At 39.8% G+C, this 22,278-nt stretch overlaps 1 protein-coding gene across 4 annotated transcripts in view; it reads left to right on the forward strand.

The window, feature by feature from the left end:
- The window catches only part of Cacnb4 (calcium voltage-gated channel auxiliary subunit beta 4), a 251,317-nt gene that overhangs the window by 110,083 nt on the left and 118,956 nt on the right, over positions 1 to 22,278 (forward strand). The window contains exons 1-2 of one of the 4 annotated variants that reach the window (XM_046426947.2): positions 6,807 to 7,653; positions 9,590 to 9,749. The exons of 2 other annotated variants lie outside the window; for them this stretch is intronic. In XM_046426947.2, coding sequence (XP_046282903.1) covers positions 9,744 to 9,749 — 6 coding nt within the window. In that variant the 5' untranslated portion in view covers positions 6,807 to 7,653; positions 9,590 to 9,743. Of the gene's footprint in view, positions 1 to 6,804; positions 7,654 to 9,589; positions 9,750 to 22,278 lie in introns of those variants that run through there. One more of the 4 variants, XM_058573508.1, reaches the window with a different exon arrangement.

Genomic DNA, 22,278 nt, shown 5'->3' on the forward strand with positions numbered 1-22,278 from the left:
TTTTCTTGTTTTCTAAATCCCCAGCAGCTCTAAAATCGACTTTACAGATCCCCAGCTTATTTTTTTCTCTGTTGACTTGCTTTAAGATCTCAAACATCTTCTAAATGAGGCTGCCTGGATTATGGAGGAGGAAAGAACATCAGAGCTCAAATGTGACTATTCATATTTGTTGTTCAGTTCTTGGCAACCGGTATTTATTGAGGATCTTCTATGGATGAAGCATATGGATAGAAAGCCGAATAAGACCTGGTTCTTGCTTCTGAGCTGTTGATCTTGTTGTGAAAGAACCAGATCTCCCGGATGCATTACTCTAGAGTGGTTAGCCCTGCAGAAGTAGTTCAGGAGAACGGAGTGCTATGGCTGGATACAAGGTCTACCTAATGTCTGAGGGAAGGTCTTAAAGAAGGTCTTAAATGAGACCACCAGATAGCAAAAGTCATGGTTAGGGGTGGCAGAGTGGAGGTAGTGGCCTTCTAGACAGAGGGGGCAGCATATGCCAAGTGTAAAGATGTGGAAGATTGTGGCATCCTGTCTCCATTACCAAAACCAAACAACCGAAAAGTTTTCCATTGACACCTTGTAAACTGTGTTTTCTTTGAAATAAGGATGTTACTAAAATAATATCTCCACCTCATACCTAGATTATATAATTTGTAAGAATTTGAATTTGAACAGGATCTATATCTTCCAATCGGGGCATGGAAACAATTTGGTGAGGCCCCTCTAGGGATGCTCATGTTCTAGGTTTTCTTAGCTCCATAAAATACCCACATTTCACTTTGCGAGCTTTTCTGTTAGTCACTCCACTGTTTTGGCAGCCAAAGTGCAGACGTAGCCAAGGAGTTCAAGGCCATCATGAATTATTGATGTATTTATGGAAAGCCATCCATGTGCAAGGCACTCTGCCAGGCAGAGGGATTGTAATGGTGGTGAAAAGCTACCTGGTCTCTCTTCCCATAGGACTCACATTCAAGTAACAGGCAGGAATCCATCAATCTCTAATGTGTGCACGTGGGGGCTGGTGGGGAGTTAGGGGTCTAGGCAAAGGGCTCACAATAGACAGAGCCCAGGGGTGGGGGACAGTGATGTGTTCCAGAAGGCCAGGTTGTCTGTAGAGGGGAGAGACAAGCAAAATAAGGGTGCAAGAAGAGCCATGTTGGGGCCCTGTAGGCCACATCAAGGATTTGGGTCTTTAACCTAAGAGCAATGGGGAGCCATTGAGAGATTTTGAATAGGAGTCAGCACATGTGATATCTGTTTAGTGGAGACATTGGGTACTCAAGAAGCACTTCTGGAGGCTTGTTATTAATGGTGTCATCAAATCAAAAAGAAAAACTTCTCCTGAAAGGGAAAAGCTTGATTTTTGTTCTAACAGTAGTAACAAAATAGAAAAGAAAAATTTTACAAATTTTATATTTAAAACAAACAAACAAGACCATTTACTCTTTAGAGCAAACTTGGAATGGCAGGGACTGAAGGAGTCCTACCTTTGCGGGAGGTGGTTTGCCCAAGGCCAAGTAGTAAGTTGGCAGCTGATTCATTTCTGCCCTGTACTGTGAGTGGAGCTGTTCCCTTCCTTCCCCCTTTCCTGCCTCCCACTCCTGCTGAAGCTTTGCAGATAAAGGAATCAAATTACTCCCCAGCTTTCAAATGTGAGAGCTTTGGTGGCAACCATCTCCTTGGTTCAATCCCTGTCTTTCAGGATCTCCATTGTTGCTGCCATCCCATCCTCCTGTCTGCTTCCAGGGGATGCAGCCATGTCTTGCTGGTCCCATTGTCCCCCATCTGCATGGTGGCTTTGTGGAGCAGTCAACGACTGACTGAGAGTTAATTGTTAAATTAGTATCGATGACATGAGCTTAAACGATATGTGGGCAACAGGGAGGAAACCAGCTGGCCTCGTCTCCTAGGTTTATTTTGGAAATAAAGTTGTGTGGCATGCATGAAAACTGTGGCTTTCTGGAATGTTTTTGCCAAAAGACTGGCTTTTGTATTATTATTATTTTTTTTTAACAGAAATTTCAGAGAGCAGGAGATTCTGAGTAATACGTCAATCACAGGGAGAGATCTGTCATTTTCTGGCAATTTTTTTTTAACCTTACCTACACTCACTCCTTTATGAATTATGAAGTATTATTTTCTCCTGAAGCTATTGAGAATGGCAGGGAGGATCGGAGTTAGTCCACATACTCAGTCTTCCTCTGAGTGTCTGTAGGGTTGTCTGTTTCTGCCCTTTTATTCCCGTCTCTCTGTCTCTGCCTTTTTCACTCTCAGCTTAGTTCCTTGGTATCATCCATTAGTAGCATTTGTCACAGGATTTTCATGAGGACGGTTTTCTGGGCTGTGGCTTGTGACAGGATAGGGCAGTCTAGGGGTGCTTAGAGGGGGCGATGGAGGCCAGAGGCCAGGTGATGGCAGAGGCCAGTGTGAGATTCAGCATCAAGGCAGGGTAGAAAGATGCAGAGAGCTGTGGGGAGGGTGTTGTCCCGAGACAGAGGAGGCCTGGGCAGGCATGCCAGCATTAGCATAAGGAGCAGTCGGCCTGGCCAGATGAAGCTGGGAGGCAGCCGGAAGGAGCTGGCATGAAGTTAAGTAGGGCAGCAGGAGGCAGGGTGCTGGACTCAGCTCTGATGGCTGAAACTAGGGACCCAGGCAGGTACAAGAGGACCAGGCTGGCATCAGGGGCAAGTGCTGGGTATCATCCTGCCCCAGAATCAAAGGGTACCAGGAGTTCAGGCCAGAGCCTAGGAGGAGAACCTAATAAGAACCACACCATCAGACATCTTTGGGGCATTTTTTTTTAATATCTCTACTTAATCTGTGCAAGAATTTTGGTATAATGATTCTGTAAATGAGGAAGTGGAGATACAGAAGGGCAAAGTTGTTTGCTGAGGTTCACACAGCTGAGAAGTGGTCCTGCTCTTCATCACCCTGCCCCAGAGTATTCCTGCTACACACCGAGAGTACCATTTCCATAGAACAAAGTGCGCACGGGTCCCCGGAGCTGGGCATCATAGGCAGCCCTGGCTCCGTATTACTTTCTTTAACAAATAGAACAGTTCTTCCCTGCTACTTCCTCTGTCTTTCATCTGTTAGCTCATTAATTTTGGAATTATGATTCTTGCCATGTTACATGTGAAGCCCAGAGGGGCACAAAGACATGCCTAACCAGACAGTGAGGTCTAAATTCAAACTCAGAGGACTATAACAGAGAACTAGTAGCGGAATCTATTGTCTACAGGTTTTGCTTTATTTCATTTTCATTCCCTTGTCTGCCCAGCCCTGTTGCTACTACCTGTCTGAGGGTCATCCGGGAGGAAACAAGGGAATGCTATTAACACTTGCAGTGCTTCACACATTTCTAGAGGCAAAGGTGTAGTCTAGTACTTGCAGAGCAGAAGAGAAGCAAATCATTTTGCACACTGTGGTCCCTTAGTAAAATTTAAACAAAGAGAAAATAATTCCCAAGTCTGACTTGACAAAGGCCTTGGGCTGTTCTAGCCCATACAGCCAACAGGAAGGCTAGCCTTTGCAAAATTCAAACATTGTTTCCCTTTGCCTCTTCTTTCCTTGACTTTCAGAGTCCTGCTATAGAATACATAACTATACTGGCTTAGAAGAAGGAAAATCCAGAGAAATCTGGGTAGAAAATTGGTTAGCAAAATTCCTTTTCATTTTTAAATCTGCACCTTTTGTCTTGATCTCTACAATTCACAGGTGATCATCTCATTCTCGACTTTTCTGTCCCTCTTCTTTTCCCTTTCCAAACAAACGGAAAAGAGAAATACTTGAGCTTTGTATTTTGTTGTTGAGTCCACTGTGGTTTGCTGTACCGCATAGCCCAGAGCAAGGTGAGGAAAATGAACTCCTTATTTCTAAGTTTGAAGCCAACAAGGACTAACTGAAAGTAATGTTGCCTTGCAATACCAAATAAAGCTTTCCTGAATTGTTGAGAGCCACGCCGTTCCTCCATTGAACTGAGGTCAGCTGAGACATTTGTCAAATTGCAAGGATAATCTCCTGACAAGAATTGTGTGGGCATTATAGACAGAATCATACAGGCAATGACTTTTTACAGCGTCTTTTGACTGAATCGTGGATTGTAATGAGAGATGACTTGAAAGGAAATGGGTCAGAAACATAGTCAAGAGAGTGACCTCAGAGTTGGAGGCAGTCTCCTTGAGGTTATGTAGTGTTCGAGGCTACCTGGTGACGGAAACACCGACACAAGGTGAGCCGCAGGGTTTTCAGACTTGTTTTCACTTTGGTCTAGATAGGAGAAGATCAGGGGATGGAGTGCTTTCTTCCTCCTCCTCTTGACCCCTCACTCAACTGAAGCCTTACAGTCAAAACCAAGAGTGTGCCAGTTCCTTGGTTGCTTTTCTATCTCTTGCTGCGGTGGAGTGTAATTCCTTTGAAATTTGGCCCTTGGAACTTGAACCTGTTGGAATCATGGGGCCTTTGCACCAAAACCTGAGGATTTGAGGTGATCTGAAATAGGAGGCTCTCAGTAACCTCTCAGTAGTTCTCAGTTGTGTCTCAGTGCAGAGAATCTTGGGACAGAGGTGGCCAGTTCTGAGATCCTTCCAGAGTTCTGCGTTTACTTCTCTGGGAACTCCTCCGAGTTCCTTTGGGGAGATCCAGAACTGTTACTGGGATTCCTCTGGGCTCTAGCATGAGCCTGAGCATTGGGTTAAAACCTTAAGGTGATCTGTAGGTGTGATGCTCACTCTGTATAGATCCAGACCTTAGTGGCAGACTTCTCAATATGTTGTTTAATTTTTAGCTGTCTGCAAGTGCGACCAAATGATTTTTGATTAGACAGTTTTGGGAATGAAAGGAATGGGAAGGAAAAGGGTCACCTTTCTATATTCCACCAAATTCCTCTGGGGAATATGCCCTCTCTCCCTCCTCCCTTATCTTGAAAGCTATAGCAAGAAAGGAGTGGGGAAGGAACATTCAAGTTGTATAAAAGATATGGCTTTTTTAAAAATTCCTTCTACATTGTTTTTCCACCCCTGGAATTGGAACCCAGGGTCTCATGCACACTAGACAAGTACTCCACCACTGAGCCGACTCTTTCTGGGTATGAAAAGGGCTGGATGAGGTGACTTCTCTGGTTCCCTAACAGTTTGTGTTTTTGAGCCCAGCATTTTTCTGTGTTCCTGGGAAGTGGTCAGAGACAGATTGCTCCTGCTACACATCAGTTCTTGTTCTTGAGGAGCTGGGTGTAGGTTTGCAAGGGGTAACCTCAGCTGCTGTGTTTGATCTGGTACCTCCCTGCTAGCATCCTACCCTGAATCAGACTCACTGTCTGTGTGTATTAGTATATCCTAAGACAGGCCCCTACTCTTTAAGAACTTCCTTTCTACCCTTACATTAACCAGGGAGCCCTCCAAGGCAGCCAAATGCTGGAAAGGAGTTGAGCCATGCACAATTTTCCCAGCAGGTACAATTTCTCTCATCTTGGTGAATGACAACAGAGGACTGCCTCTTTCATCTCTCTTTAATTGATTCCCATTTTAAAATAATTAGGAAATATCTATACTCTCAATTGAAGTGGTAAAGTAAAGAAATGATCTGGAGAATTTAAGGAGAATAAAAGACCTTCTAATCTCAAGTATCTATAGATTCTGGCTAAAACTTTGTACGTCTGTAATTAGAGAGTTAATTAAAACAACAGAATCTGATATATGAATTTGAGCTCACAAATCCTTTGACCCAGCCCTCTCTCTGTATGGGGGCAAGAGAAGCTAAAATTTCACCTGGGCAGGGTTTTGTTCTAACACACACAGTTGTCAACAGGTAGCGCCTGTTGATTTCATCACCCTGTTCTGCAGTCCTCCCTCTGTGCAAGCACAGCATTAAAGATGACATCGTGAGTGAACTCTATCATTTTGGGATTCTGGAGCAGAGCTGATTCCCCCCTACCATCTTTTATATTTGAGAGTGACTCGATATTGTTTTCAAGGTGTGCAGCTGTGGTTGAAAGATATTAGCAGGTCAGCTCAGACCTGGAAGAATGTGCTTTTCTCAGTGTTGGTAGGTCTTGTTTTGCTTTTTGTGACTCAGGTTGATTCCTCTAAGGCTTACACTTTTTAAAGCCACTGGCTAGAAGGACCGGCCTCATTTCCTAGGTCTAGGGCCAGCCAGTCTCTCCTGTGCTGAGCTCCCATGAACTGCAGCCAATGCCTTCAGCTGACAAAGCAGGGTTGTCATTGACAAGTGTTTATGTTGCACTTTAGATTTGCAAAGTTCTTTGAGTTATTTCTTACCCCAGTTTTGCAGGTGAAGGAAAGCCCATTGAGATGGTGACTGGTCCAGAGTCATGTGACTGGTTAATGAAGAAGCCCATATTGGACTCAGAGGCTCTGAGTTTCTAGGTCATTTCTTACCCCAGTAATTCATGCAGCTTCTTCAGATTATGTTTTTTGCCCCACACCAACTTCTTATTTTTTTTTCCTCCAAATTTAGCTACTTTTTTAGAGTGAGTTCTGAGGTTGTTATTGGTTGACTAGAAAGCTATAAGTATCTAGGGAAGCTTCGTATCATGTGACCCCAACATGGGACCTGGCTTCAGTCAACCTGAGTTATGGTGTGGTAGGAGCAGGGCGTGGGAGTAGGACTTTTTTGTTATAGTTGGGAGAAAAGATCAATGTTACTTTAGGGCTATTAAAGATTTATGTATGGGAAAGTGAATGATGGATTTAAGCAAAAACTTTGGCTGTTATCTAAAGGTTGCTAAACAAATTCAAGAGACTTTCAACAATTTTGCATCTAAAAGTTGAGAGATTTGGGGCTTCCTTTTAAAACTGCTAGTTGTAACACAGAGGTATTTTCTTGCCAGGGAGGCAGAGATACTTCAGTGAGAATATTGAAAACTTTTACTATAGAAATTCCCACAAGAAATCTTACCATCTGTTTACCCTATTCAATTTTTCTTCACTAAATTAAAAAAAAAATTCTGTATGACCTATGGCACTTTTGACTTAAATCACATCTGTTAAATTCAGATGTTGGTCAGAGATTATTAACTGTTTGCCCGTCTTTACACAGTATTCTCCCAAAATAAAATCACTCCGTTGCCCTCTGCCCTCCAATTGTGAAATCAAGAAGATGAGTGGTTGTGTTTAGAGTATTCAGTAGTCTGCCTTTCTAAACATTCCAAGCAGCCTTTTGGATATGGATAAGTTGTTTATTGTAGAACTAACAATACAGGCGAAACAGGAAGCAGCTCTTTGCTGGGTAGGATGCTCCGAGTCACCCTCCACTCTCCCAGGGAACGCTCTTCAGCTGACTGAAGCAGGGGAGCCGAGCCAATCAGAGGCCGCTTTCCTAGCTCAGTCACCAGTCTGTGGTTAAGGAAGGGTTTTGCTTTTTATGCTCTGTATTGGGAAGGCAGATAAAAATGCCAGGTCTGGACTGCCTCTGGGGATAACCTCACCCTGTGTGATGTGAATGAATAGCATCTTGCCTGGCAAATCCACAGGAATTGATAAGGCAGGCGCAGCTCTTCCAAACAGGCCTTTTCTCTTTTAGCTCTAGCTGTGGTTTCTGCAGCAGTTTTGTTTTTGCCTTAAGAGAGGTGCTCTGGATTATCAGACCTCCATGTATGACAATTTGTACCTGCATGGAATTGAAGACTCGGAGGCTGTAAGTATTTCATAGATAGCTGATTCCCTCTCCCCTCCTCTTCCTCCTCCCACTCCCCCCCCCCGCCCCCCATTTCTTAGGCAACGCAGGGAATATGGAGCTGAAAGCCAACATCATTCGGGTGCTTGCTGGCTGCTTTGTAAATGTTCTCTGTGCAGTTTGCAGTTAACTAAAATTATGTACTGTCAAGCAAAAAGGAAATTAGAGTGATAGCAAAGGCATCTAAGAGTGTGGGCTGTTCGTATTTCTGTTACCTGGTCCACGTTTGATCTCGCAAGGGGTAACTGTTCCTCGTAGACTGCTTTAAACTATGCAGAAAGTGCCTGTGTTTTCCAATAGCAGGGTTCATAGAAAAGACTCATTCATTATATAATACACATTGTTTGTTGAGCTAGCATGAATGGAAGTTACTAAGCTGTAGCTGTATTATTATGTTCTTTCTGGCCAAACAAGCAGTGCAGATCTACTGCTTCTTTGTTAAGGAAATCAGATGCAAGGGTTGTAGTCACACAGCACCCTAGTGCAGAGGCAGTAGGCAGTGTTTCCATACTCTACCCTGGAAGACTGAAGTCGGCTCACGTGTGTTTGGGCTTAATAAACTGGACTGTTTTCTCCTCATAGGTCAGGCTCATGTAATATTAAAATCAGGATGAAATGGTTTTCTGAGTTCCCTAAAACCATACCATGAGATGCTAGCTTTTGAATATAGGGTAAAGCTGATTGCTGAATCTTTTTTCTTCTTACTATTGCTGGTGGTGGTAGTACCTGTTTTTATCAGTTACATAGAAACCTTGCAAGGTAGATTGACTCTGGGTGGTTAATGGGACATTCTGTGGATGGTCTGAATTTTATATGAGTGCAATGCCATGCATGTTGCTACATTCAAAACCAGAATGTGTTATATAAGATTCTCTGACTAAACCACCCAATAAACAGATTATAACACAACAACAACAAAAACCTATGGTATACGTCAATGCAGACGTATGTTTCAAATGAGGTATGCAACCCATGGAAGACAGAAATCCTAGTTCTGATAAGGCATTCCATTTTTCCTTCCTGTCTGTGTTAGCTCTAACTCTAACTCTGTTTCCGCAAAGTCTGTCTGCATGTTGTCCAATGTTCTTGTAAATGATCAGACTGTCAGTTTATTTCAAGGGACTGTAGTCTGAAACATTGGTGGCTGAAATCAAGAAGGTCCACACTTGCAGGTGGGGTGGGGGAATGGCAAAAGCAACTATAGGAGTTCAGGTAACCAGCTTCCCTGACTGGGTTATGCAGGAGGCCTGATTATTTCTTACACCCTGTCTCCACACTCAGTTATGAAACATGTGATGCCTTATTGAATTGTAAGTTTTATTTTTGACCATGGATTTTAAACTTGGACAGTGTATCGCACTGAAGTGGATTGGACTTATTTCAGAAATGCCTGTGTGAACAGCTGTTATGAGCAGAGAGTCGGCTAGGAACTAATGTATCCAGCTCCTTGTTCTCTAGAACTGTATAAATTTCAGACACACTGGTTCAGAGGGGAGCCATTATAAGTATGAAAACATTTGTTTTTCTTTTTGGTCCAGCTTCATAGGGCAGCTGAATTTTCCCGTAGGGTGGGAAGCGCAGATTGCAGTGACTTGAGTCGCGGTGGTAGTTGATGTGGGTAGTGCTAGGTACTGCAGTGCTGTGCTCCTGGTGACTCAGTGGTGGCCAGCAGGCTGAGATCCTGGGGCTGTGCACATCTGCAGAGGTGAGGAAAGTGGGCAGCCTGAGGAGTGGAGGAAAGCATTTGGCCAACCCTCAGTTGAGAGACTTGGTTTATATGGGAAGCTTTCTGGGGTGGGATCGAAACCATGTCTCATAAATCAAGAGGGGAAGACAGAGATGTTCGGAGGGGTGAACTGACTCTGAATGCTCATTTGAGTTTATTTGTTTTTATAAGGAAGAATAATGTGATGTGTTACCCAAGATGGTGTGAACAGAGCTTCAAGCCAATGGAGAAGACTAGGCCTAAATAGCTGAACCGGTGAAGTAACAGATAAAGCCACACCTGGAGTGCCACATCCTCAACAGCCTTTCTCAGTGCCAATGCATTTATGGCTGTAAGTGTGGGGTTTGTCCAGATTGAAGCAAATCACTCGGCGCAGGTCTGGTAGATAGGTGTGGAGAGGCTTCTTTCAGATGGCCACCTGCAGCCCGAGAATATAGAGGCACTAAGAGCTGAGTATGGCACTTCCTTTGGGAGGGGGTTTGGGAAGTCGTCCACATACATCCTACCAACTCTGTGCTGTTGGAAATATCATGGTGGGGTGTGTGAGGGTTAGCATGTGATAAGTGATTATATTCATGTGTCCACACAGTAAGCCTGTAATAAGACAATCTCACCTAGGGACTGAGATTTTATGCTAAGTAAGAATAAAGCATTATTATACACTGTTAGCACCCCCTATTCCCACAGTAGGAGAGAGATTCGGTCTGTGATGTGAGGTTTTCCTTAAGAGTCTGGTCTGCAGGTAGATGTTGCACTCCTAATCCCCTAAATGTTAGCCTTTAACTTCTGTATTTCATACACTGTCTATACAAAGAGAAGAACTGGAAAAATGCTGGAACACACTTGAGTGTGGCATTTTAGATTTCTTAGTCCTGTGGAGCCTTTTTTGGGCAAGTCTGGTAATTTCTGCTCTCAGTTCCACTAGGGTAGCTAAGAATTGGCATGATTCAGAATTATAAGGTAATATAAAAGATCATTCAGTGTCCCACAGCAAGGTTTTCCCTGGGAACAGATTCCATGCAGAGTGGCACATCTTCTGTTACCTTTATATGGATAAGGAGTGTGTGGTCCAGATGAGTCCATACTGAGACCAGGCAGTTCTGATGGGTTGTGCACAGATTATTTTTCTTGACTTTTGCATAAGTGTTGCCCTGTTCTATCTTTACTGTCCCCAGTGTGTCTTAATACAGGCCCTGGAGGCCAAAAGGTTTTTCACTGACTGACTAAGCCACCAATGGACACTATTTTTGTCTGATTCACAGTGGATTCCGGTAGACCTGTTCCTCGGTGTACATGTTTTATAAATGGATTCATTGTGTATTTCTATGTTTGTGGAATCATTCTAGGAATAGATTTCTTTTTTTTTATTCAATAGGTTTATTTTACAAATAACAGGAGGGATGTTTTATAGAGATACATGGGAGAAGCAGAGAAGCAGAAGAGTTACCTGAAACCCACCACCCAGAAATAGTCTCTGTTTACTGTTAACTATTGCTTTCAGACTTAGTGCACAATATGTAAATAGTTTGTTCACAACCGGCTACTGCTGTTGCATCCTAGTCTGTTAAATGTTGTTCTTACATGATAAAATAGTGAGCATAATACTCTAGGATTGGCCTGGGAGGCGACGCATTGCAAAATTTAAAGCTCCTACATGGCTCTTCTGGGATTTTGAGCAACTTGAAGGAAAGAGATTCTTACTTGTAAAGAGAAGCCAGGGTTTGCTGCACATAAAATTAGCGGTTGATTTCTCTGACACAATTGCTTCCCTTCCAAATGTTTAAATACTAAAGTATTTAGAAGGAAAGACCTGATCTATTTCATTGAAAAGGATGATCATATCATATTTCAGGGCATTTACTATAGAGGAAAATATATTCCTTAAATGTTTTCAACCATAGGAAGGAGCCATAATACTGTCAGAAATCTTACAGATGTAAAAGTTAAAAGTGAAGGTAGATTTTACAGATTTTAACATGAATGTAATATCTGAATGCATGTATAAAAGCACATATTTAAATTTTTGTGTACCTGTATACTATAATATGGATAACTACATTTTAATTATTTAAACTATTCATTTTCTATAAACTGTGTTACTATGTGTGTTTGTTTAAATGTCTGTGCACCCACACATGCATGTACACTGTATACTTGGAACATTATACATGTTCATCTGTAGACATGCTTCATATTTTGCTAACTTATGATTAATGCTAAGCTGGAGATTTCTACTGTAGAGCTTTTGGAGAGGGAAAATTAACTGCCTTTGATGTGAAGAAGGAAACCCAAGAGGGTTGAAAGGCAATGTATCCACAAGAGAATGAAGGCTTGCTATTTTCAAAGATATAATAAAGTTATTTTAAATATGAAGACATGTCCTTGTGCTTGTTAGGGAGGAGAATAAACTTCAAACGGAAGGATTGATGTATTCAACGGCCTTCAGAAAAACACTGTAGGGATATTAAGGATTGGATTCCTTTTGGAAACAAGACAAGAAATGTTTTTGGTTTGGTGGATCAGAGCATCCCTTCTGGAGTCTGAAAGTCTTCACGGCCTACATATAGGGAGTGAGGACTGGTCCGTAAAAGAATACAAAGCCTGTTTATGGGCATCACTAACTAGAGAAGTAAACCAAATGCCACTCATGGTTTGTGTAAGGAATTTGACTGAGAAAGTCAATTTGTTTTACTCCACTAAGCTATTTTGGTGTTTAGCTAGGGTCTGTGAAGTAAATGATGAACAGAACTTTTTCTTCAATCAATTCTTAGAAATGATGGTTCTCTAAAATATATATTAAAATGTTTTCCACATGGAATTGTCATGGAACTAAGGGGAGAAACTCCTTAAATATGACCAGAAACCACGAGTTTGGCACTCCAGGGTCATCCATCTTTGTGCTATCTTCTTAATTTTCCACTTCCGAGTGACATAGGGAAGTATGAGGACCAATCCTCACCCTTCCCTGGGTACTTCTGTATATCCTCTTCCTGTGGAGTTCTTGGATTACAAAAGTCAGTCCAGGATTTTAGAATATGGTCCCAAGATTCCGTCTGTACGTCCTCCATGAACATTACATTGTTCCGAGGCACAGGATGCTTTATGGGAAAGTCGTAGTAACTGCACAAAACCATTCTTTTAGGGAGATAGTGAGGAGGATTTCCGTCACCTTAGCTTTTCCCTTGCCGTCAAGTTCAACTTGGACCTTATTTCTGTGTGGACAGTTCTTGTCATTCTGTTTACCATCTCCCTTTAATATCCCTTATATAGATAAACAAAGCCACCTGCAGGGGACTAGAGGACATAACTGCATTGGTTTTCATTTTTCACTCTCTTCTCTCTCTCACTTGTCCTTTCAGATAATCATCAAGTCATGAGCTTGCATACCCACGAAATTCAGTTAGAATTGTTCAAGGAATCTCTTCAGATGTGGGCTCTGTATTCTGCTCTAAATTGGGCTGATTTAGGTGCGTTCAGGCATGGGGCTGTGAAGACAGCAGCTCTCATCTTCCACCCTGAAAGGATACGTGGAGTGAATGCCTGGGTCTCGTGTGGAGGACAGGGCACTAGGAGGCCAGAGCTGAGTGGGCACACTGAAGGAGTTTACAGTTAATATAAAATGATGACAACAGATTGGGAGTTGTAGATTTTTATGCCTTGGACTTTGAACTTTTAAGACTTTGAAGAATATGAGTCCAAGATAAAACTGTGTTGCTATTTTTACAACACTTATTGGTTTGTCAAAAGAAGGTAGCCCAGATAGCACATGAGATAATTTTTGAGATCTAAATAGATACTTGTTCTTGCTCTACATTTATATATTTTTATAACATAAATGTTTTAGTTATAAATATTTTCCTTTCTTAAATGATGAGACACTACAAGCACTTCCTGAATATTGTTTTTTTAATCTGTTATCAGAAATATTGAAGAGCCTTAACATTTAAAACAGAATATTTTGGATTTGCTTTTAGCCTTTGTATTCAATGGAATTGAGATGAGGATATACCCCAATATGAATATTGGTAACTGCCACTTATTGATTTTGTGACTTGATTGCGTAGTTTATGAACAACAGTTTTCTGATTGTATCCTTTTTATTCCAATTATGTCTTAATCTCTTTTTTCTTTTTAGCTTGAGCATCATCTAGGAAAAAGATTGTGACTTTTGGTGTTATTACTCTACCAGAAACTTTGCTGAAATTTTGGTGAATGATAAGGTTGTAGTTAGAAGTGTTTCTCAATCTTTTTAAATCTTCATAGGACTTTAAAAATTTTATCTTCTAGTGAGCATGTCTGTCAGCCAAGAAAATGTCAAGTGCACGTTCATACTTTGTATCATGAAACAATAATGTAGTGTAATGGTGTTGTGATTAACAGTGGAGACTCAATGCCAAATTGTCAAGGCCTGGGTCCTGACTTTCTCCTTCTTACCTGTGGCCCTAAGGACATTTCTTAAACTCTCTGTGCCTTAGTTTCCTCATTTTCAAAATGCCAGTAATGATGCAATCTACATCTTGTGTGGTTTTGGATATTAAGTTAGTTAATATGTGTGAACCCTTAAAATATAGAAAAATATTATATTATACATATAATAATTATGCCTTTATTTTTTTGGAACTAAACAAGACCCTTTCTTTACAGGGTCTTATATTCCCATACAGAACTTTGGTTTATTTTCACATGTTTTTTTTGACAGAGATTTCCAAAAATCTTATTATACCTATTGACAGATAAAAGTGTGTATTTATCTCCTGAACCCTTATGATTAGTTCATTGTATTTTGTTTTGGAAAAGCTGTCAGGAGAGATGATTGAAAGAACACTAGGAGTTGGAGGTTTTGGTCTTTGCTACTTATTAGCAGTGACCTTGGGCAAGTCGCTTAGTCTCTTTAATGCTCATTTTTCCTTCCTACAAAGTGAAAAAGGTTGATTAGAAAATGTCTAAGGTTTTTTCACATCCAAAATTTGATTCCATTTTCTGGTGAGCAACTTCTTCCATTGGGATACAAATGCCACCATATGCCATTTACTTTCTGATATGATCAATGACTGTGTTATTTTGTACATACTAACCAAGGTATCAGCGTCTGGACCTTAAGTCTGGATGTTTGGCCTTTTCAGAATCCTTGAGAGAAACACATGTGTGTGGTGCACTTCTTTGAGAGTGAAGAGGGAACTGTTTTACAAAAGATTTTTAACTCTAGAAGCAAAAACAAAACAAAACAAAAAACCTTTGTCTATTGCTTGTTTTTCTTCCAATACTCACAATGTACCTCCAACCCACAGCGATTTGAGCTGGAAATATGAGTCTCATCTCTAAGAAAAAATCCAAAGGCAAAAGCTTTCTGAGAAGTTTCTCCTAACTTTTTTCTGATGATCACGAAAAGCATTTCTGCTCTAAATTTTCTTTCCTTCAGGCTAAGGTGTCTGAGATGTACATTAAAGAGATGTTGACAGAAAAATGTTTTAAATGTTTTCTGATCATTGTGATGCCTTGACACCAAGAATATCTCTTGTTCTTTGTTTTCTTGCTTTAAAAATTGTCCTCTACTCATCTTTGTTATCCTTGGGCTATTTTAAACCAATAATAAACCAAATGGAAAACCTAAGGATTATAATAAGAAATATTCATTATTTTAAAACAATCATGCAATCATTTTAAAAGGAGTAATGGTAACTTTTTAAAAATTTTTTCATCTACAATAAGGTGAAAGGACACAAAGATGAAGGACAAAGAGGCAATCTTAACTTGAACTCAGTCTTTGAAATATCCCCTTAAATATTGTGTGAAGAAAGCGTGAGCTAGAGGGAAATATTAAGATCAAGCTAGAAAAATATGGTGAATATCATGCTGAAATGGTAAGTGAGTAAATAAATGAGTTCCCTAGTTTATTTCCAAAGAGCTGCTATTGGTAGCTTGATAGGGTCAATTTTGAAAAATATCACAGGGATTAATGTCTTGGTATTTATTTGATTCAATGGCTCTATTGATCCGAGTGACAGAATTTAGAACTCATCTGTCATTTCAGTCATCTCACACTTGATCATGTTGGTAATGCTTAGAATATAAGGATGGGATCAAGGTAAAGTTGATAAGGTAGGAAAATGCAGAACATTTTGGTTATCGTGATACATAGGGCCCTTTGCAAAGTACTGAGATACTGCAGAGTGAAGTAATGAATTAACCACACAGATCAAAGAAGACTAGATGTACATTAGATTCTAAACAAAAAGGACCATTTGATGGTCAAATGTCATCATTAGGTCAAATGTCAAAAATTGGGTACATAAAATGTAATGCATGTTCCTAGAGTGCCAATGGTAGTTTTTTCCCTATATTGTAAAATTTCTAAAGAGTATACTGTATTTTATTGATCCACACATACACTTCTGTTTTACATTTAACATAGCTACCATGGAAATGTATTTTGAAACTAATGGTGTCTCATAGTTTTACTAGCAGTTTTTCTCTCCTTTAGTGGTACATGATCTAATGTTAAATCTTAAAATAGTTAGCATATTAAATTCAGTGAAATATTTGAGGGAAAAAATTAAAGAGTACAAAACTGCATAGGGGGAAAATTAGTCTTCTATGATGACACCTCAACTGCTCCTTTCCCCACCAGTGGCAATTTTCAACAATTGAATTGAATTCAATTTAGATCTTTTCTAATGCTTTGATAAACTTGAGGATTTAGCAAAATATACTTAAAAACACACATTGTGTCATAATTATATTTTTAAAAACACAAATAAGATCATTATAAATATTATTTCCTAACTTTTCTTCCTCACCTAAAAATGTACCATGAATGTTTTTTCATATTAATTGATTGCTTACAGCAACTTGAGTGACATACCATTTTTACAGTGTGGACTTACTAGAGTGAATGTCACCTACTGAGAGAGACTTACAGTATTTCTCATTTTTCAGTCTGGCAGAAAAAGCCAATAGTTAACATTTCTTACATGAATTTTTGTATACACATGGGGCATTTTTCTAAAATAATTCTGAAAGTAGAAATTCCTGGATAAAGCCAGGTACAGGGGCACACGTCTATAGTTTCAGCTACTTAGGAGGCTGAGTCAGGAAGATCATTTATGCCCAAGAATTTGAGACCAGCCTGGGCAACAAAGTGAGACCTCATCTCAAAAAAAGAATTGCTGGATAAAGGGATTAGCACATTTTTAAGATTCATATATTGATGAGTATTATGAAACATTTTTATATTAAAATATTATTTTTTCTTTTTATTGCATCATTCTAGGGATTGAATCCAGGACTTTCTGCGTGCTAGGCAAATGCTCTATCATAGAGCTACCTCCCCAGCCCTTTTATTTTATTTTGAGACGGGGTCTCACCAAATTGCTGAGGCTGGCTGCCAACTTGTGATCCTCCTCTATCAGCCTCCGGAGTATCTGAGATTACAGGCATGTGCCATCCCATCCAGCAAAATAAACATTTTTTTTTAATTGACAAAAAAAATTAAGCTAGCTTGAAATTTTTATCCTGAAATGTAAAACTTTTACAAGAAGTTTTTTTTTTTTTTTTTTTTTTAATTTTTTATTGTGGGTTGTTCAAAACATTACAAATTTCTTGACATATCATATTCCACACTTTGATTCAAGTGGGTTATGAACTCCCACCTACAAGAAGTTTTTTGATTGTGGAAAACAATCAAGGAGGCTATGACTTCCTGATTCTGTAGGAGGAATTTTTAAATTCGTTGTTATAATAATTTGGTTTAAAACAAAACAAACAAACCACAAATCTTGAGAAGTTACATCCACCCCACTTCATTTCATAGATGAAAAACAAAACAAAACTGAGTGCTGGAGAGATTAGGTGACTTGTTCAGAATGACCCAAACGAATTGTGGAAGAACTGGACCTGGAATGCCTCTCACATCTCTTTCTGAAGCAATGTTCTTTTGTATGATGCCATAATCCAAGGGTTCGTAATATAAAAAATTATGTTAACCCTCTGAAGCATGGTATAATTATGTTATTTGGTGCTTGACAGTTTACAAAGCAGTTGGGAGTTGGGAGGATCTCAAAACAGAACAGATTGCTCTCTGACCTAAATGGTCAGACCTTTAGCTACTTGGAGACTGGATTTGCTTCCTGATTTCTTTCTTTCGTTCCTTCTTTCTTTTTCTTTTTTTCTTATACTAGGGATTGAACCTCAGAGGTGCTCTACTACTGAGTTACATTCCCAGTTTTATTTTTATTTTGATGCAGGGTCTTACTGTGTTGCTTAGGGCCTTGCTAAATTGCTGAATCTGGCCTCAAATTTGCAATTCTCCTGCCTTAGCTCCTGAGTCACTGGAATTACAGGCATATACCACCACACACAGCACTTCTCACTTTCTTTCAAGTCTTTTTAAAAATATTGCTTTATTATATGGACTGAAGCCCTGAGTCATTAATGGATTAAAATGAAAATACATTCCTAAAACTTAAATGAACATAAAATCTCAGTGCTAGAGAATGTCAGAAAGGGGTTTGTGTTTTAGGGAAATGTTCTTGTTTTAGGGAAAGTGTTCTTGTGATTTGTAGGCAGATCTTGATGATAGTTACAAGTTAATGCTACATTTGGTCTTAGCCAAGAGAATCCAAGTTCCATTTTTATTCCCTTTCTCATTTTTGATTCATCACCATGAACTCCAATTCAAAAACATATTTGCATGATTCAGGAACATATTTTTAAAGGTCAAAATGGACATCCATATTTGTTAAATGTATAGGGAACTCTAAGTTCTGAGGCAAGAGGTGTTCCTCTATCAGTCAAGTTTCCTACAAAAACACACACAAAAAACAAATAAACAACAGATAACCTGCTCAAATTAGGATAATTTCAGCGGGTTTAATAAAATAAAAAGGTGTCAGTGATGTAAGGAAACAACGAGAACCATATACTACCCTAGGGCTGGTAACTGTAAAGTTGTTAACACACCTAGACCCAGAAGAACTAAGAAAAGTCATATTTACAGGAACCCAGGAGGACTGAGTTCTGCTTAAAAAGTTACCTTGAAAAAGTTGCAGCTTTCTCTATAGAAGGATAGAGCTAGCCTGGGGGCATTACCAGGGAGGAAGCTAGGGGACAAATACCTTACTCTCACTCTCCTCCTTTATTCTGATCTCTGCAAGGGCATCCAATGGCCAAACCCAACCAGAAGCTAAAGAGCTGAGCGTATAGGTCAGTCACACAGCACATGAGCAGAGTGGGGTAGGGTGGAGGGTGATTTGGAAAGGAAAAGTAATGTTGGTTTTGTCCAATTAATGTATTGTCTGAGTGTATATTCACATCCATGGATGAAAGCATGCCCTTTAAAAACATCCCTACAACACACCTCTGAAGATGTTAGCGAAGCTATGAAGGAACTGCTCTTGGTCATTTTCCATTGGAGATATGTGTTGACTTTCATATGTGGACATAGTCACACTACAAATAGTTACCTGGATTTTAATTCCTGATCTGTTTTTTTTTTTTTTTTAATGAATACCTGGGTACTTTAACACAGTCTAGCAATAGGAAGAAATAGAAGATTCAAAAGTTAGATTTTAGAAAAAGCTTAAGAAGCAAAGCTGAGAGAGTGCTGTGGTTTGAATGTGTCCCCCACACCCAATGTTCCTGTGTTGGAAACTTCATCCTCAAACTCATATGTTAATGTGTTCGGAGTGATGCGTCTGAGAGGTAATTAAGATTAGATGAGGTAATGAGGTCAGAGTCCTGACGATAGCTTTGGAATTAAAAGAAGAGGAGGAGAGACCTGAGCTAGCAAGCTGGTGCTCTCTTGCCATGTGATGTCTTCCACCATGATGTGATGCAGCAGGAAGGCCCTCGCCAGACACTGAACAGATGCCCGTCTCATGCTCTTGGACTTCCCAGCCTCTAAAATCCCAACCCAAATAAATTTCTTTATAAATTACCCTGTTTGTGGTATTCCGCTAAAGTAGCAGAAAATGGAGTAAGACAGAAGACTTCCATGACTACTTTTAAACACAAAAAAAGTATTTTCAGATAATGAGAAGATATTAAATTTTTTTTAAAATTATATAACAGACCATGTGCTCTCTTGGCATGGCCAGATCAGAATAATTCTTAGGATCTTTTCAAATGCCATTACATTATGATTCCCACCACATAAAACAGTGGGAGGGTTGGTGAGGGTAGGGATTGGCAACCTGAGGCTTTACAGTTCTGTTCACAGCCTCCTTATTAAAAGACATTGACTGGGCAGGGGTGGGAAAGCCAAAAGGTGTTGACAGCTGAACTTGTTTTGCAAGGTATAGGAAGGCCACAGAAAGTACTTGCTTGGAGGTCAGCCTTGCCAATTTTAGTGAGGCTAAACAGACCCTGTGTGTTTCTATTAAAAATTCTATTTTGAGGGCTGGGCTGTACCTCAATGGCAGAGCACTTGCCTAGCATGTTTGAGACACTGGGTTTGATCCTTAGCACTGCATAAAAAAATGAACAAATAAAATAAAGACATGCTCTCCATCTACAACTACAGAAAAAAAAAAAAAAAACCACCCTAACAAACTCAATTTTGATTGGTTCCTGGTTGCACGGTATGTAAAATTTGTGAAAACTCATTGAGCTGTGCATATATGATCTGTGTACATTTCTGTACATGTTTTCTTCTTTAGTTAGAAGTTTTGGGGGTCTTTTGAGAAAAAATATTGAATTAGTGAAATTCTGGAAGTTGACATCAGGATTACTATGGATATAATGAGGGCCCTTGTTTCTCATTTTAGGGATTTTGAGATGCAGAAGGGAGTAGATTCATATGCTGACTGAGTCCTGAGTATAGAAGGGGACTAGCCTTTGACTGGTGGACCAGTTGGCCATGGATGGGGGACCCATGACCCATTCCTAGGCCATGGGGAGATCACAATCCTCCTGTGCCTGGAACAGAAGGCACTGTCCTTGGTGATGTCCAGATCTTTTGCTTCACTGCGCTCACCGGGACAGATCACCATAGTGGTCACATGCCAATGCCAGCAGATGCCTCATCTCTCTGAATAACCATAGTTCTTAAGGAAAGGAAGACTCTGGGAGTAGAATTTCTCCCTGCCTTTAGCTGTTTCTGCAGGGTCAGAGCCAGGCTGTTCTCAGTGGTGAGAGCTGGTCCTTATGCTTACAAAACTGTGCCAATGGCCACAGCAGAGAACTAATTCCAGTGATAAGGAATGAAATAATTGTCATGAGTCTCCTTTGAGGTTTATTTTTAATAAGTTTCTAAGTTTCATATGTTTACTCCTGAACAGAGGTGTTCAGAGACACTCAGAAGAGAGGTACTGCATAAGTCTTTATATATATATATATATATATATATAGTTGTATTAAGGTCAAGCTGGCATTCATAGCATATGAACACTGCTTGAATGTCTTCATTTTCAAGATTTATATATTTGCAAAATATTATTTATTATTTTAAAAGATTTTTTACTATTCTGATAGCTCTAATTATTAAATTATTGCTAGTGCAGAGTGCAGTGTTGTAAGAAGGGTGAAGTAGGTCTTATAATTGAAGTATACTTATTACCATTTGTTATTATAGATGCTTTCATCAACTGTAGTATTTTTGAATGGTGCATGTGTATGTGCATACATGTGCGTGTGCGTGTGTGTGTGTGTGTGTGTGTGTGTGAATGTTAAGCTCCTTGTATCAAAGCTACAATGTAACAAGTGCAAGATATTGTTAACTGTCAGGATTTTATTAAGATTAAATAATATGTTGATAAATATCTTGTTTTGCTCTGATTTTAAAATATACATGGGTATAAAGGTAGCTAAAAAAATTGTTCATGCCACATACTAAGTTTAGTAGGTGAATTTCTCCCAAAAAGTTAAGAGAGAGAGAGAGAGAGAGAGAGAGAGAGAGAGAGAGAGAGAGATACAAATAAAGTTGAAAGCAGACAAGGAAATGCATAACCTAGATTTTATGAATGTTTTGATTCATATCCCTTTTAACTAAAATATGTTCTGACTGTAAGATGTGCAACTAGTTGCTAGATTTTTTCATTTGAGTGTTGCATTTACATAGAGAAGCTGGCTTTCAAAATGCCAGCCAGCAGCCAATTCAAATATGGATTTGTGTAACTTGGTGACTGGTTTAGAAAGAAGATATCTTAAGGAGGTTGGGAGGAGGGCACACATCAGAGACCTTCTGGAAACTCAGCCAGAATTTTATCAGCTGTGATTGATGTGATTCTCAGTGTATTTGAATTTTGAGTTCCTAGTGGAGCTTGCAAAGGTGCTGTGAACACAAAGCCTCACCTCCATGTATTAAATGGAAGATGTATGATTTCAAAGTTCCAGATTGCCTTTCTGGGGAAATGAGAATATTCAGCAGGCTTTAACTGTTAGCTCTATAATTTCTTTGGAGGTATAAAAAGTGACCATCATCCTGTAAGTATTTGTGTTAAATGACTTCTGAGCTTCCCTAACTGAGGGTATCAATAGACTGGAAACATTTCTCAATTTGAGGTTTATTTATGTTCCTCAAAACATAAATAAATAAATATAGATCTACCACATAATTGGGCCTCTCTGTAGGTCCTTAATCCTCAAGTGTGTTAGTCAGTTTTTCATCACTATTACAAAATACCTGAGGTAACCAGTTTATGAAGAGAACAGTTTATTTTGGTTCATAGTTTTACGGGCTCTAGTCCTTGATGGGCCTGTCAGGTCTTTGGTGGGGTGCCAGATGACAATTGCTGGAAGAGCCTGGTGGAGCAAACTGCTCACTTCACAGACAGGAAGCAAAAGAGAAAGGAGTGGTTAGGGTCCCACTGTCCCTTTCAGTGGCATGTCCCCAATTACATAAGGACCTCCCACAAGGCCCCACC

This window comes from Marmota monax, unplaced genomic scaffold, assembly GCF_021218885.2.
Source record: "Marmota monax isolate L192 unplaced genomic scaffold, Marmota_monax_Labrador192_F-V1.1 WCK01_AAM20220418_F8-fsc00048, whole genome shotgun sequence".
Classification (NCBI taxonomy): domain Eukaryota; kingdom Metazoa; phylum Chordata; class Mammalia; order Rodentia; family Sciuridae; genus Marmota; species Marmota monax.